General features: G+C 36.1%; 1 protein-coding gene across 4 annotated transcripts in view; it reads right to left on the bottom strand.

Annotated features, from left to right (window-relative positions):
• Positions 1-4,682: 4,682 nt before the first annotated feature.
• LOC131049403 (flowering time control protein FCA) overlaps positions 4,683-15,214 on the bottom strand; it is a 40,668-nt gene continuing 30,136 nt past the window's right edge. For 2 of the 4 annotated variants that reach the window (XM_057983444.2, XM_057983446.2), the window contains exons 13-19: positions 14,354-15,100; positions 14,210-14,254; positions 13,841-14,044; positions 13,336-13,587; positions 5,515-5,583; positions 5,194-5,242; positions 4,683-5,108 (exon numbers count right to left, since the gene is read on the bottom strand). In XM_057983444.2, coding sequence (XP_057839427.2) covers positions 5,101-5,108; positions 5,194-5,242; positions 5,515-5,583; positions 13,336-13,587; positions 13,841-14,044; positions 14,210-14,254; positions 14,354-15,100 — 1,374 coding nt within the window. In that variant the 3' untranslated portion in view covers positions 4,683-5,100. The remainder of the gene's footprint in view (positions 5,109-5,193; positions 5,243-5,514; positions 5,584-13,335; positions 13,588-13,840; positions 14,045-14,209; positions 14,255-14,353; positions 15,101-15,214) is intronic. The other 2 variants (XM_057983445.2, XM_057983447.2) reach the window with 1 other exon arrangement.

Below are 15,214 nucleotides of genomic sequence, written 5' to 3'. Positions count from 1 at the left end.
GATGATTATTCAAAGAAGGGAGAGGGATCTTCCTAAATCTATTTTGGAATCCCATCTCCAAGTTAAGGGTCTGTGGATTGCAAGGAAGGCATCAACCATAGGGTAGATTGGTGTTAGTTATTTTTGAACGGTGACTTTGTTGCAATTATGTTGTAGAAAGACAAAAAAAGATAGTCATTGTATTGCACTTGTAAAAGGTTCTAGGCTCTTTCAAAATCTGATCTATACCCCTCAATCAAAATCCATGTGTGTATTGACCATTAAGGATTGGTCATTTTGACTTACAATTAATTTCATATTTTTGCATCTTGTCTTAAGTTGGGACTAAACATATTAGTTTAATTACATGATTTACAAATTCTCAACAACCAACTTCATTTCTATTGATGGTTAGGGCTTACATTTTTATAAATATTAGATTTTTTTGACTTGTCAAGTTCGGATTGCTCATCATACTTTGTTTTTTGATGTATTTTTTTCTACTATGATGCCTTTTTATCTCCCTACATTATTCAAGTTCAAAAGTTTTCATATTTTGGACACTTACGATTCCACACATGACTATGGTACAACTGCAAGCAATATTGTTATGGATTTTGCATTTACTCAAAAGGGCTTACTTGATTTACATTTGTCTTATCTTTTGTACATGATTGATCAAGACTTATTATGTTTCAATGTGGTTTGTCACAAGCGTCGAGATGAATCATAGGGAGTGATTTCATTATGAGTTTTGTATCTTACGATTTTGATTTCACTTCATTATAATAGATGTAGAATGAATGCTCACAAAACTTAGGATTGCAAGGAGGTTTGTTAGGAATAATATTATAATAATACTATTTTTCCTTATATTTTTATGATATAAAGGATACTAGTTGGGTGGTTGTTACTTGGTTATTCACACAACTTATTGTTGGTTACACTTTTTTGTATTATATATACACTTGAGGTCACCATGTATGCCACTTATTTGTAGATCATATTATGTGTTATTAAAAAATTTCATTTTACTTATATTGAAGAGACCCTATAGGATTAAGGAAGTATTATTTTAGCCACATTTTATATTTGATTGCAAAATACAAAAATCATGTACAATATGTTCTAAGGCAAATCCAAAATGCAACAATAAGATACCATGTTTTATATCAATATAAAAAAAACTAGAGAAATTTGTGTCCATCAATTTTCTCATATAATGTTCTAGTATTGAATATGGTAATATTTTTATAGTGCCATATTGTTTATTGAAAAGAAAAACTAATCTGCCATACAAAAAAATCTTTCAAACTAAAAAAACATGCATTGCTTTCATTATGTATAGGTTTTTTTATAACTAAAAACTACTATATATGATATAGAAAGAAGATCTTGAATAATTTATAGAAGTCACTTTGATCAATTATTGACATAAAACTGAGTGAGTATTATCTTCCCACCTTTTATTGTTCACAAAATATTGAAAAAGTGAATTATAAGACGATCACCCATCTTCTCATAATAACCATTTTTTAAAAACACTTCAAGATGAAAGCTACAAACAAAGTATATTTATAGTTGTACGAAACTATTAAAAAGTATGTGTATGGGCTTCCAACATTTAGCACCCATTGACACAATCTATCATGTACCATGAATAGTTATTGTATCCTGACAAGAAGATAATGAAGAAGCTAAAAGGAATTAAAAAATGTAATTGTTCAACAACACGTGCAAACAATTTTAAAGAACGGTGGTATTAAATGCATCATGATCAATATCAGACCTTATCCAACTCAAAGTTGTTAATCAAGTATTGTGTCATTTAGAAAGATTGGTTGTTCTCCTTGTTAAAGAATGTTAATATTCCTTTATTGAATCATTGGAATTTTATTTGTTGTTCGGGTAATCTAAAAGGTAATTAGAAAGTGAAACCAAATTATAATTTGATTAGAACTATCATTTCCCTGTTCTAACCAATTGACTGATGGATATGATATGATGTGCTATACTCCTCAATTGCAGTGCTTTCGTCTAGTTAGCAATTGAGTAGAAGATTTTATCCTATGACAATTTGATGAAAAAGACTCCCCATATCAATGTTCACTATATTGCTATTGTTTGAATATGGGGCCGGTCGGCTACCGCCTTCTTCATTGCTCTTTTTCACAAGGTTTATGGTATAAGTTGACCTCCAAATCAGGGATGAGTTAGGTATTCAAGGTCACCATGCAACAAAATATATGTTGTTGGTCTAAAGGGGCCCATAGACTAAATTTTCTGGAAAATGTTCCTTCTTTATGTCCTTTGGGGCATCTAGTTGGATTTCTTGCTCCTCATTAAAAGAAGTTTAGATATTTAGATTTTCGAACGGAATGTTTATTTCTCTCTTTATTTCTTTATGTTAATGGGATTTTAGATAATAGATTTTCGAACAGAATGTTTATTTCTCTCTTTATTTCTTTATGTTAATGGGATTTTAGATAAAAAGGGATAACGATAAACTGATTAAATGAAGTCTTCATCCAAAAGATTTTTGTAAACTATAATTTGATGAGGCATCTTGAGACAAACTTTGCTCAATTGAGGCTAGACTTGGCATTCAAAATTCATCTAAAAATATTGTTAAGGTTAGTTACCTTCTCTTGGGTTAGAAACCAACAGTAAAGTGAAATGGCAAGCAGTGGTAGTTGGTCTTTCTTTAGCCATTTCAAAAGCTTGCATTAAGTTAAAAAAGGAGACACTGATCACATTTAAGGCTTACAAAAAGTGTTGCCGAAATTGGAAATTCTATGGTTTGTTGGTAGAGACCATTATCACATACTATAAAATTTGAATTGATTTAATTTTTTCATTGTTTCTAGGAGAAGCTAGCAATCTTTTTTCCAACAAAGGTATTGAATTTAATCATTTCTCGTCATTATTTGAATCCAAAGTATTATGTGGTGATACTTATTAAGTGTTCTAGTATTATGTGGTGATACTTCACACACATCTAATGGTTAAGTACATAGTTTAACATTGTCTCCATAATCTCTCTTTATCATGGGTTACTCATTATATTACAGTTTATTTAAAATGATTTTATGGTGATCAATGTGGGGTTGTCTAGTGTTCACAACTCTACCTACCAAAGACGTTCGATCAAGTGTCTAAATACGAATTCATGAATATTTTTTGCTAGCCCAGTTTAATATCACTAGGGAGGAAGGATTAGCAAAATAATGGCTTGCTTCAATTCAGTGCAATTATAATTATCATTTTTAGAGAAAATGGTAAGCATGCTTTTGTCTAGAGAAGTTGGCTTTAATCGTTTCTTGTCCTTCCAAAGGTGGTCATGGTTGCTAATGATGAACAAGAGGACATTGATGACTCAAACTTAATGGAGGGCACGGTCAGTGCAACAATAATTCTCATTTTTTAGAGGAATTGGGAAATTGGTTAGTGTGCTTATGTCTGAAGAAGGTAGCTTCAATCATTGTTTGTCCTTCCAAAGAAGGTTGTGGTTGCTAATGATAAACAAGCGGACATTGATGAGTCAAACTTGGAGGGCATGGTTAAGTACCTAATGGCTAAGATGTCTACAATGGACGTGGAGCTATGGGAAGTAAATGTTAACTTGGATATGCTCGCCACCTTCTACCAAAATCTTTGTAGAATGATAAAACACCTACTCATCTCCCACAATAAAGCAGGGCATATGTATCTAGCACATTTACACTTACTGGGTTGTCGAGAATGAAGGCGTGAGAGTTGCTAAAAGTACAAAGATCGTGGTGTTTAATAGCATTGGTAAAGATGCATACAATTAATTTTGCTGAACTGTGGAGTGCAATATCTATACTTTTTACGAACCACCATATCTATTTAGATATCATCGTTTGGCTTCTCAAGCATACATTTTTACATCACAAAAATCTGTATTTACCTCATACCATTCAACTTTCCCAAACCAATCAAAGAACTATCGTTGATGTAAGGCATAAGCTACCATACAAAAACGTGAGTTCGTACACTTCCACTTTGATCACATAATGAATCAAATCCTCGACTTGTGTACAATGGTGGTATATCTCCAATCACTGTAGTCTTGGCGATCTCAAATCTACAAGGCATTTATTTACTTCAATTGTATTTTTAATCATATCAAGCTTCCTTTCATTTGAGATATTAGTACTTCGACGTTTGGAACAATTTCCTTAAAAAAGTACGCACATTATAGAAATAGAAAATTAGAGCTTTAGATATGCTATCAAACATGCAGCGTAAAGCTGTGGAATTAAAAACATGCTATCCAACTCTTGAAGCGAAAAGATTTCCATCTTTTTTATCAAATGCAACCCATCAATGCCTAAATATGTACCTATTATTAAAACAGTCACATATTGATGGATCAAGCATCTTTAAAAAACAAAATGTGATATTAGACTTCATATGCTGAAAATTTATATAAATAAAGAAAATATTAATTGAAGCACCCTGAATTTATCATAAATACAAAATGTTAAAAACAGCCCCATTTAATATAGCGATATTTAATTTCTTTTTAATGTCCAGATCTTGAGCTTCTAAACCAAGCAATTTGGAACAAAATAAACAAATTAATGCCATTATGAATCCAATTTGGAATATTGACCTTAACTTATAAAACATGCCCTGCATAAAAATGAAAATCAACTTTGGTAATTCGGCATCAAGAGTTCAACTTCGAAACAGAACAATTTAGAACAAAAGCAACACAAATGCATCTTGGACCCAGCTAAATATATTGGTGCATAAGCTTCGCCAGATATTTTCAAAATAGTTTTCCATTACACTCCGGTACATTAGGCTCTCTGATTTCCAACATTCAAAACATTTTTTATATTGGCTCACATCTAATCTAAATCCGTTATGGCATGAACCAAGAACTTGTATATCTTCTACATAACCTCTAACAGGCATGGCATCTAAAAATTTAATTTGATTTTTAGGTGTGACATCTGGACTTATGAGCCAGTCACCCTAAGTCAGTGACATTGATTTAATAAGATTATATCTTTTCTGTCAAAGATGTATGCTGGTGTAGATACTTGCAACGATAAATGCTTGGAGCTTCAAACAATCCAGCCAACTCAGTTATGCACCTGTAACAAAATTAGCAAGATTAGATGACACTTCTCACAGTACTACAAGTTAGGCATGGTAAAAGCTTTCAATATGGTTATTTACCTGCAGGCCTGGATTTCCAGGTCCAATCCTGTGGTGCAGACAAGCTCTGCTGCCAATAGAAAGAAGAAATAACTAGCATAAGTTCAATACCAAGTTTCTCAAACAAGTTATAGAAGAAAGTTTACCACACCAAAATATTGTCGAGATATTATAGTGCAGCAAATTTTGAAACACAAATTGATGTTAAATTTGTAATTTGATAATCATCCATTGCAGACATAGGACCAGAGGAATCACAAATACCACCCATTTACAACAATGTCAGCTCGATATTAATACAGGTGCGGACTAGATATGTATTATAGATTAAAGAAAACAGACCTGTTGCATATATTGATGCGGTGCACTGCCCGTATCATTTGAGCCCGGTAATTGTCCATAATTGAGACTCTACAAAAAGATGGCATCCATTTGTATAAAAAAAACAGTTAAGAACAAAATACACCTGATGACCTTTCTTGGATTTTAGAATTCTATCAACCAGAAAGAACAAATAAATTAAAAACTGTAAATGAATTTCTGTAATGGAATATTTTAGGTTAACATCCTGATTAGTATGCATTTCAGGCTTTCACATCTCTTATGTGATTTCAATTTACCCAACATGTCGGGTCGTCCTTCCAGACCCACCTTGAAAAATGTATGTTAGCTGTGTAAAGAATATTGACACGCACGTGACAAAGTAGACAACTTTGTGCTATTCTCATAAGATTTGAAATTAGCACTAACAATTCTAAGGATGTAGAGGCAAGAAAACTAGTTAAGCAACGCAGTGTTGTGCCACCAAATATGGTAGCATAAATATCTTTCTTAATATATATAATTCTCATACCAGTGCCTTGTTCGCAAATGTTAAACCAGTTTCGCTTTCTTCAAACAGTATTGTAGCATTCAATTTTTGAATCTATAAAGAACTCAAAAAATAGATTCCAGGTTTTGAAACATTTAGCACTCCAATAATGAGTGGCACTATTATTGCATTTAAAGTCAAACAAAGAATGTCCATTCTTGCAATCCCATTTCAGTGTGCCCTATTCCCAATTTCCGTTTACTATGAATTTCTCCTTTGAGATTTCATTCTGGCTTTTGTTTTTTGCAACCTCACTACCAGTTGTCCATTGAGCATTGACAGAACGCATTTTGTCCATCCTGGTTCATCTGCCTTAGTCCTTATATTGGACCCTTTCCAGCATTCAAATTTTCACCTCTTATCCATCCAATGTTGGCACAACTTGTTCCCTTCATCCAGGTTCAAGCACAGATAGTCTGGATTATACTTCCTGTTGTGCATTTGGTATCCTGCGACCATTCATGTTATCCCTCAATTTCATTCAATGTGTTCCCTAATCCAATAGAGGACTGTTGAGTGAACCACTCCACAAGATACTTGTAGCTGAGGAAGGGTGACAAGTGTATCTGTAAATACAAGTGCATGAAAATGGCACAGTTTAGCATCTCCTCGTACATATTACCAGGAACATATTCCTCCAGTTAATCTTGCTACACTTTAACAAAACCACAAAATGAAAAAGAACCAAGACTCTACCCCATTTTTTTGTGTTTCCCTGTTTGAAAAGTTCTATGATTTAGAGAACAACCCAATCCCAAGAGTTAGGAACACCTAGTAGTCGACAATAAAGAGAAACAATATGGGTAGGGGCTCCTTAGATTGAGAAAAAAAATCAATTGTAATGTCACACAGTGTCCAATCAGATGATATGCCAATAGAGTAAACAGCTTGTAAATTACTGACATTGTAAGGATAACTACCACAAACTAGAGAAGGCCAAAATGCTAACAACAAAACCACCGACAACGTTTCTCAAAGTACCAGGGAGGATAGAAACAAATCAACCCAGGGACTTGCACCCCAAAGCCTACTTCAGGATTGGGAAAGCTTTTTGTGTAGGTAATGCCTATTAAATATCTCTCAAAATTGTTATCCATACAGACAGATTGACAAAACCCACATACAAAAAGGATAGAAAAAGGGTATCACCGAGTGCGTGTCTAACCAAATTGAATATATCCACATTTTATTAGCAATCAACCTGAGCCTTCTGTAGAGTAATGAAGTCAGTTCACAAACATATCAATAAAAGCCAACAAAAACTGAAATTATTGATTCCAGTAGTCCTTAGCTACAAATATTTCTTCGATAAAGATCATGGTCCAAACTTCAATAGCAACAAGAATCGCAACCTCAACTTGACCATGTTAGGAGGAAATGTAAATAGAACACAAAAAATAATAGATTTATATGATTGTGCAAACAACAGGAAACGAAAACAACCTATGCAATTATTTAGATCCTCCCTAATGGTTTACATAAGTAAAAACAACTTGTAACAACTAAATGAAAATGAAATTTCAAATGGAAGAAAAGTCTAGCATTGAAGAATAAAGCTTCCTAGTCCTAAAAACATATAAGATCAATAATCTCCAATCAAATAGGGGCAAAATACATTCAGATTGATATTATAAACTCAATGCATCTATATTATACAAAATATCCACATTATGTACCTAAGACAATGGAACAAGTAACAACAAAAAAACAAATTGAGACACCAAGCTAAGATCCCAAATCATTGGGTCCAATTTGTGACGATAAGGTTTAATAGATGGCATAAATTTACTTTGATAACAGCATAATGGCCCAAGTTACACAGTGTTTGTTAGAATCAAGGAACACTGAGAGGGGGGGGTGAATCAATGTTCTGCCAGAAATCAAATTCACAAACTTATTCTTTACCCACCGGTTAGTAATGCATAACAGTAAAGAACATAAGCAAGCAATAAATAAACCACAGATCCACACCACCAAAATTTTTATGTGGAAACCCGGAAAGGGAAAAACCACGGTGGGGCTGGGACCCACAATATTCATATACTATGGCCAGGAGTACATAAATATTACATAGATGGGGAATGCACTTGCATCCAGGTTCACTGCCTAGAGCTCACTGCTCAATTACAATAACACGGAAGGCTACAACCTTCAGGGAAGTCTCGCTGACTTAAAATTTATTTATAATGAGAAAAATACAATAAAAGAACTCTGAAATAGCATCTGACAATGCAAGAATGAGTTCCGGTTAAGCACAAGATCTTTGATTGTACTCGCTCTGCAATATGCCATGTTTCTGTCTCAGTCAGCTACCGAATCACTTGGGAATCAAATGAGCACGTGAAACTGCGCTCAATCGCACCAAAACAGATCACCACAACAGTAATACACCGAAAACCAATCACCAACTCAATCTTATATATCTGGTCATATCAGAAAAAATCTCCTCCAAGTCGGCTATCAAAAATGTAACGTGTAGCTTCAAGTCGGCTTCAATCTCTAAAAAGACATAGCACCGGACCAAAACAAATTTCCAAAATGTTACACCAATGTCAACCTCATCATTTACATTTCGAACTTAGTCACCAAAATCACCGCAAACACCGGAAATCTTACCGGACCAAAACTGCAATGGAATAATCTTGATTTACCAACTAACTGGCTACCGATTAACTCCTGCTTCCGGATAAGAGGAATCACGACTACCAGATCGAATCTCCAAGAAGAGTTGCCATCAATGACAACCCTAAATCATGAGTCAAGCATCGGAAATCACCGGATGAATGTCAATTGCCGAAAGTGTTCCCCAAGGACACTTCCCCAAGGTTTTCTTGTCATTCTAGGGAAGGCAAACATCCTGAGGACATAAAGGGACAGCATATGCCTACCATGTCCCTTTTTGATCTGTGTTTGGGGGCATCCCAAAGACACCCCTTCAACATGGGTATATCTACTGAGACATCAACATGAAAAAAGGAAATAAATTTTAAAATTCAAAAACCCTAAAGGCTTGTGGGGCTGCCCCGCAACATATATTTTATTCCTTCTTGCACTGGCCCACTATTATTTTCTTGCTTTCATTTGCATTTTCAGATTTTTTGTTCAGGAAACTGAAAGCAGACAAGATGAAGGAAAATGAAGAACAACAAAGTAGGAAGATAACACACACCTTCCAACTTATAACCCCCCTGCCACTTTAGCTACTCTCTTTGGTACACCAACTACCTCATCATCTCAAAACCATTTGGTCCCATTTTTTTATCCACATTGTCTCCACTCCTAGGGACACCTCCATCCTTCTGTTGTGTTGGTGCACAACTTCCTCTCTATGAGCTCTACCCTCTATGGGTTTCTGATGCTCTTCCACACAAACCAACACTTTGTTGCTATCACCCACTCTCTTAAGTCCACCTTCCCTTCTAGAGCATTTAGTGCCTCCACATTTCCTCCTCTTCTAGTACTACTTCCCCCTCTCTCCCCCAAAAAATCACTACTCAACATCAACTTTCCCTCTGCTACTGAACTTACACCTGTTTCCATGTGTGAAGGCAGATTCTCTATGTTGCCGATGCCTCCAACTTGCGCAAATCCCGCCTCCCTCGTTAATTTACTCAATGCCTTTTGTGCATCATCACACCTTCCAACTTCTAGGCCCCCAACCACTCTAGATGCACTCTTGGGTGCACCAACCCCTCATCATCTCAAAGACCATCTGGTCCTGGTCCCAATTATCCACTTGCATTTTTCCTCTAAGATGTCTCCAATCTCAAAGAGCCCTCCGTATTTTTGTTGTAGTGTTGCACAACCTCCTCTTTGAGAGCTCTACCCTCTATGAGTCTTCAATCACCATTGCACAAACTAGCACTGCATTGTTAGCACCCACTCCCATAACTCATTCGAGCCTTCCTTTCTAGGGAATGTAGCTGCATCTGAACCATCCTACACTTTTGGTGTTGCTCTCTTCCCCAACAGTTTTTCGAAAAACTCCTAGTGCAAGAGCGTCTCAAGGTGTAAGAACAATTTTGCATCACCCAAAAATATTTTCTTTCACTTGTGTGTTTTGTTTGCAAGTTTTCATTTACATTACAGCAATCAAACAATTACTACAAAACCTACCACATTTCACAACACTAACATATTCCACATCACGGATGGGAACACATGTTCTACATTTATCCATCGATGGCATATTCTATTTTCAAGAGATTGCAATCATCACAAAGGCATATCAGTTTTTACTCCATCACCAAGCATAATATAATAACAGAAAATTTTATTGTTGAAAGCTTGTGGCACCTTTGCAAAGTGTGTGGCAACAAAGGAACACACATATGCACTGGACTCAAGACCTTACAGTATGGACTGCACCAAGATTAGTCTATCCACCATCAATACATCTAATGAAATTTGCAACAATCATATTCTTTTCTGCATAATCCTTGTGAGAGAATATGCAAGATAAGTAGTTAAAATCCACAATGCAAAAGAGAACAAAGCATACCACAAAATAACACTAGATGTACCTTTGAAAAGCCCTCTCAAGGGAAAAAAACCCATCCTCCAAAAGCACTCACATAATCGATATATTATCTCACTAAACAAGTTTAAAATACAATTGCAAAGTCTCCATGCAAAGCTTCTGAAGCATCAAGCACCCTAGTTGCATTCCTCCACGTGAAGAAGCAAATGAGAACAATGTAGCCACACATCCCAATCCACACTTCTACATATGCGGCCTACAAAAGATGCTTAATCCAACCTTAGCCAACAAGTCAAAGGTTCCACAAGCCAGCCTCAACAACTACTTATGTACTTGCTTTTATAAGATAAGCTTTTGCACAAAACCACTTGGCAGTAATACATAAACCATGAGCTCACTAAACTATAACCCTCAAATTAAATATTTGGTACTAAATTATCCCAATATTAAACATTCCTCCAATGTGACATCCAAATTAAATATTTATCCTAATGTATAATGCAACATACAAGTGTCCTTAAGAATGCCCAACACATATGGTATCCACGTCTCTAGGATGTGCCACAAATAAATATTTATTTACATTTTTAGCATTATTATAATTCAAGGTGTACAAATCACCTTTCCCAACATGAAGATCCTTTCACACATCTAGCCGACGACGCATTTTATGGGACATTGTGCTTTGCACCACCTTGAGGCTGACTAAGTAAACACCTCTCACAATCATTTGAAAGAAGTGAATTCGAAGATTAAAGTTAGGAGTCAAGCTTGAGCATTGTATTATAATATCAAACGAATCTGGTAAGTTGCATGTTTCTAATCAAACTGAGGCCTAGCATGTTGGAGTTCCATTGTAGCAGATTGCAACTCATTCATGACTAATAGTCAATAAAGTCCCTTTTGTTGTTTCGTTGTTTTATTAATGTGCTCCTGTGTAAGTTGTGTGTTGTTTCATTTCACTACATAATTAGATAATCCTTCATTGGATCCACCATCCATGACTGCATCAACGCTACCGTGTATTGCAATTGAGAGGAAATAGAGGGTCATAGATTCATCATCATTGAACTCAATTGCAAATGTGATCAAAGTGAATAAGAACAATGATGTAGAAGTGGTCATTGCCAACTCAATTGCAAATGTGTTCAAAGTGAATGAGAACAATGATGTAGAAGTGGTCATTGCCAAACTCTTTTTTGGTAATGGTATTCCTTTCCATGTTGCCCAATCTCCTTATTCCAAGGAGCTTATCACCAAGGTAGGAAAAACTAGTAGTGGTTATGTGGGCCCTAGCGAGGCTAGATTAAGGAACACTGCCAAATTCTTTTTTGGTAATGGTATTCCTTTCCATGTTGCCCAATCTCCTTATTCCAAGGAGCTTATCACCAAGTTATGTGGGTCCTAGCGAGACTAGATTAAGGAATGCTCTCTTCGAAAAACGTCATTCCAATATTAACCTAAGGCCAAAATGGATTACATATGGTTGCACCATAATCATGGATGAGTGGACAAACATTAGACGTCGCCTACTCATCAACATTATAGTTTCATGCATTGAATAAATTATGTAATGCCGATGATTGTAAATGCAACAAACATTTGCAAGGCAGCAAGTAGATTGATTCAGTGGACAATCTACTAGACACTTGGTATGTGCATGCTATTAACAAAGCACTCAAGAACATTTAAAGATAGAGAGTATCAAACGAGTGGTGGTGGAGGCAACGAAGGTGCAAGCGTTCATTTGCTCCAACCACCACACATCAATGACATTGCTTCAAACCTTTAAGAGAAAGTAATGTCCCAAACCAACAGAGACCTAATATGCTTCCTATTCCATTCTACTACAAAGGATGCTTGAATCAGAAGAGCCATTGCAACTTATTTTTATCACATACGGATCGAATAGGTGGAAAGAGTCAAAGATAGAGCAAGGTAAGAGTGAAAAAAGCAATGATTGGTGATACTGATAGTTTTTGGTCATATGTAAAAAACATCACATCTTTTATACAGCATGTTTTCACAATCATAGAACATATAGTCCTAGTCTTGGGAGATCTACAAGTGCATTTATCGCATGCTTGGCCAAGACAAAGCAAGGGAAAACAGTGAAGGAAATTATAGCTATAGCTTGCTATTTTTGGTCAAATGTGGAATACATTACATCTTATAGACACCATGTATTCCCAATCATCAAATTTGGGGATTCTAACAATTCTAATCTTGGGAGATTTATGAGTGCATTTATAGCATGCTTGATCAGATTAGTGAGAGAGGCCTCACATTAGAGTTCTACATCGAGCATATTCATCCCATCATCCAAAAATGTTGTGGTAAGTTTAATACACCTCTATACATGGTTGTATATGCGTTTGAGTCCAGAGTGGTATGCAGATTGACTTGGTAAACTTCATCCCATTGACAACAACGAGTTAAGGAATCGTCTCCTGAATGCCTAAAAGAAAATGTATACTCTAGAATAAAAATTTCTTTAAATCCATGTCAACGAGACGGTTTTCCATAGGCTTGAATTATTTTACTAATAAATTAAAATAAACTATCTTTAAAAAGTAAGGCAATTGATTCCATCCACATCCTTTGGAGGTAACCAATTATATGCTTCCATGTCAGAGAGGCTAAAGTGATTTTATACTGAATTAACAAATTAGATGATTTCTCTTGTTGGTTCTAACAAGAGTCCAAGTAAAAGGACATTTCAATATTTAAATATCTTCTATATATAACATGAATAACTGTTATATTTTACTAAGATGGCCCACGTGGAACAACATAACAAAAGGAAACTCACAGTTGATAATGAAGGTTGCACAAGTTGCTGGGGTTGCTGTAGTTGAGGCTGATGTTGTTGCTGGGCCTGCTGTAGCTGTGGTTGCTGTTGTGCATTGGGCTGCTGCAGCTGAGGCTGCTGTTGTTGCTGGGGCTGCAGCAATTGAGGCTGCGGCTGTTGATGAGGCTGTTGTAGCTGTGGCTGAGGCTGAGGCTGTGTCTGTTGCAATTGCTTTTGTTGCTCAAATTTTGTCAGCTCGTCTGGCTTCTCCCACTGCCAATCAAAAAGGAAACATCATAAGAAAATGAATTTCAGTTAGTTGAAGCATGACCAATTGATTACTGGCTACAAGATGATATTCAAATTGGCAACCATATCAAACCATTTTGTATCTTATTCAAATGGTAGCAAATCAACTGAAAAACATGGCCTCTGGTGAGAAAGAGGCATAAACAGAATATGTAAAATTAAACACAAAGTTGCGAGTGAAGTTAACAAGATTCAATAACAAAATGTACATCTATACCTTGCTTTCACCAGTCACACTATTATAATAATATTTGTATCCCTCTGGAGAAGTATGCTCTGTCCAGACACAAGTCAATGAAGCAGGACTAGGAACACTAACAGGTGCCACAGCTGCAGCAGATTTGGCTTCGGCAGTCATAGGAAGTGTACTGGTAGAGCTAGTTGTCACTATTCCTTGTGGCTGTGCTGAAAATGTCCATGGCTTTATCAACAACAAATAAGAATGTTAATATCATACTACATTAAGAGTCCTAAATAAATCAACATTAGGAAAGAAATAAAATTAGTCTATCACTTATTAAGAAAGAAATAAAATTAGTCTATCACTTTTCATGCCATTCAACTAAGCCAAAGATGTATTACTGACTTGTTGCAGTCCAGCTTGTTGCGTTGGAGCCACTTGGTAATAAGGCTGAAAAATCAAAAAATCGTGAATAAGTATTGTTAAGACATTTCAGATACATTCAACTAGGTTGAATCATTACATTTATTAACAATGTTTATCCTGCACCTGTTGTTGCTGAGGGCGCATCAAGAGTGGTTGCTGCTGGGATTGCGTTGTAGCCTGCACTAAAGGTGGTGGTACCAGAGGCGACTGCAGCTGCTGTTGAAATGAAAGATGCTGTTGGGATTGAATATTGCTCTGCGCAGCAGGCACCTGTTGTTGTAATATCTGACTAGAGGGCTGCTGTTGTGATAGTTGCTGCTGAGTTTGGGGATGTACGCTTGGTAATGGCATGCTAGGAGGAATCTGCTGAAGAGAGGAAGCAACATTTGGCTGGATTTGAGACTGAGAAACAGGCAATTGCCCATATGTAGATGGTTGTTGCTGTGAAGCTGGTGCATGACCAAATGGGGCTTGTTGAACATGTTGTTGTGAAGATTGCAACTGTTGACCATACTGTTGCAAAGACTGCTGGGCCTGCAATTGTGAATGAAATTGTGTGGGTTGTTGTGAATGTGGTTGTAAGGGTTGTTGCACCTGTTGACCATATTGCTGTAAAGATTGCTGGGCCTGCATTTGTAATTGAGATTGTGTTGGCTGTTGGTTATGAAGTTGAGAGGATTGCACATGCTGACCATATTGCTGCAAATTCAATGATTGCTGTGAAGTCTGCAATTGTGAATGAGATTGCGCGGATTGATGTTGATTTTGGTATGGTGGTTGCAACTGTTGCTGCATTTGGTGTGTTTGCTGCACTGGTGGTAACCAACCTTGAACTTGAGCCTGATGCTGTGAAGAAGATGAATTATAACCCTGTCAAGAACAAGATCCAGCACATCACTAAATGTCCTAAGCAAAATACTATCCAAACCCTTTGTAAAGGCACCTGAAAAATGCAAATATCGTCAAAACCTATGAAATAAAAAA

Source organism: Cryptomeria japonica, chromosome 1 (assembly GCF_030272615.1).
Source record: "Cryptomeria japonica chromosome 1, Sugi_1.0, whole genome shotgun sequence".
Lineage (NCBI taxonomy): Eukaryota > Viridiplantae > Streptophyta > Pinopsida > Cupressales > Cupressaceae > Cryptomeria > Cryptomeria japonica.
Note: the sequence above shows the minus strand (reverse complement) of the source record. Positions and strands in the feature narration are given on the sequence as shown.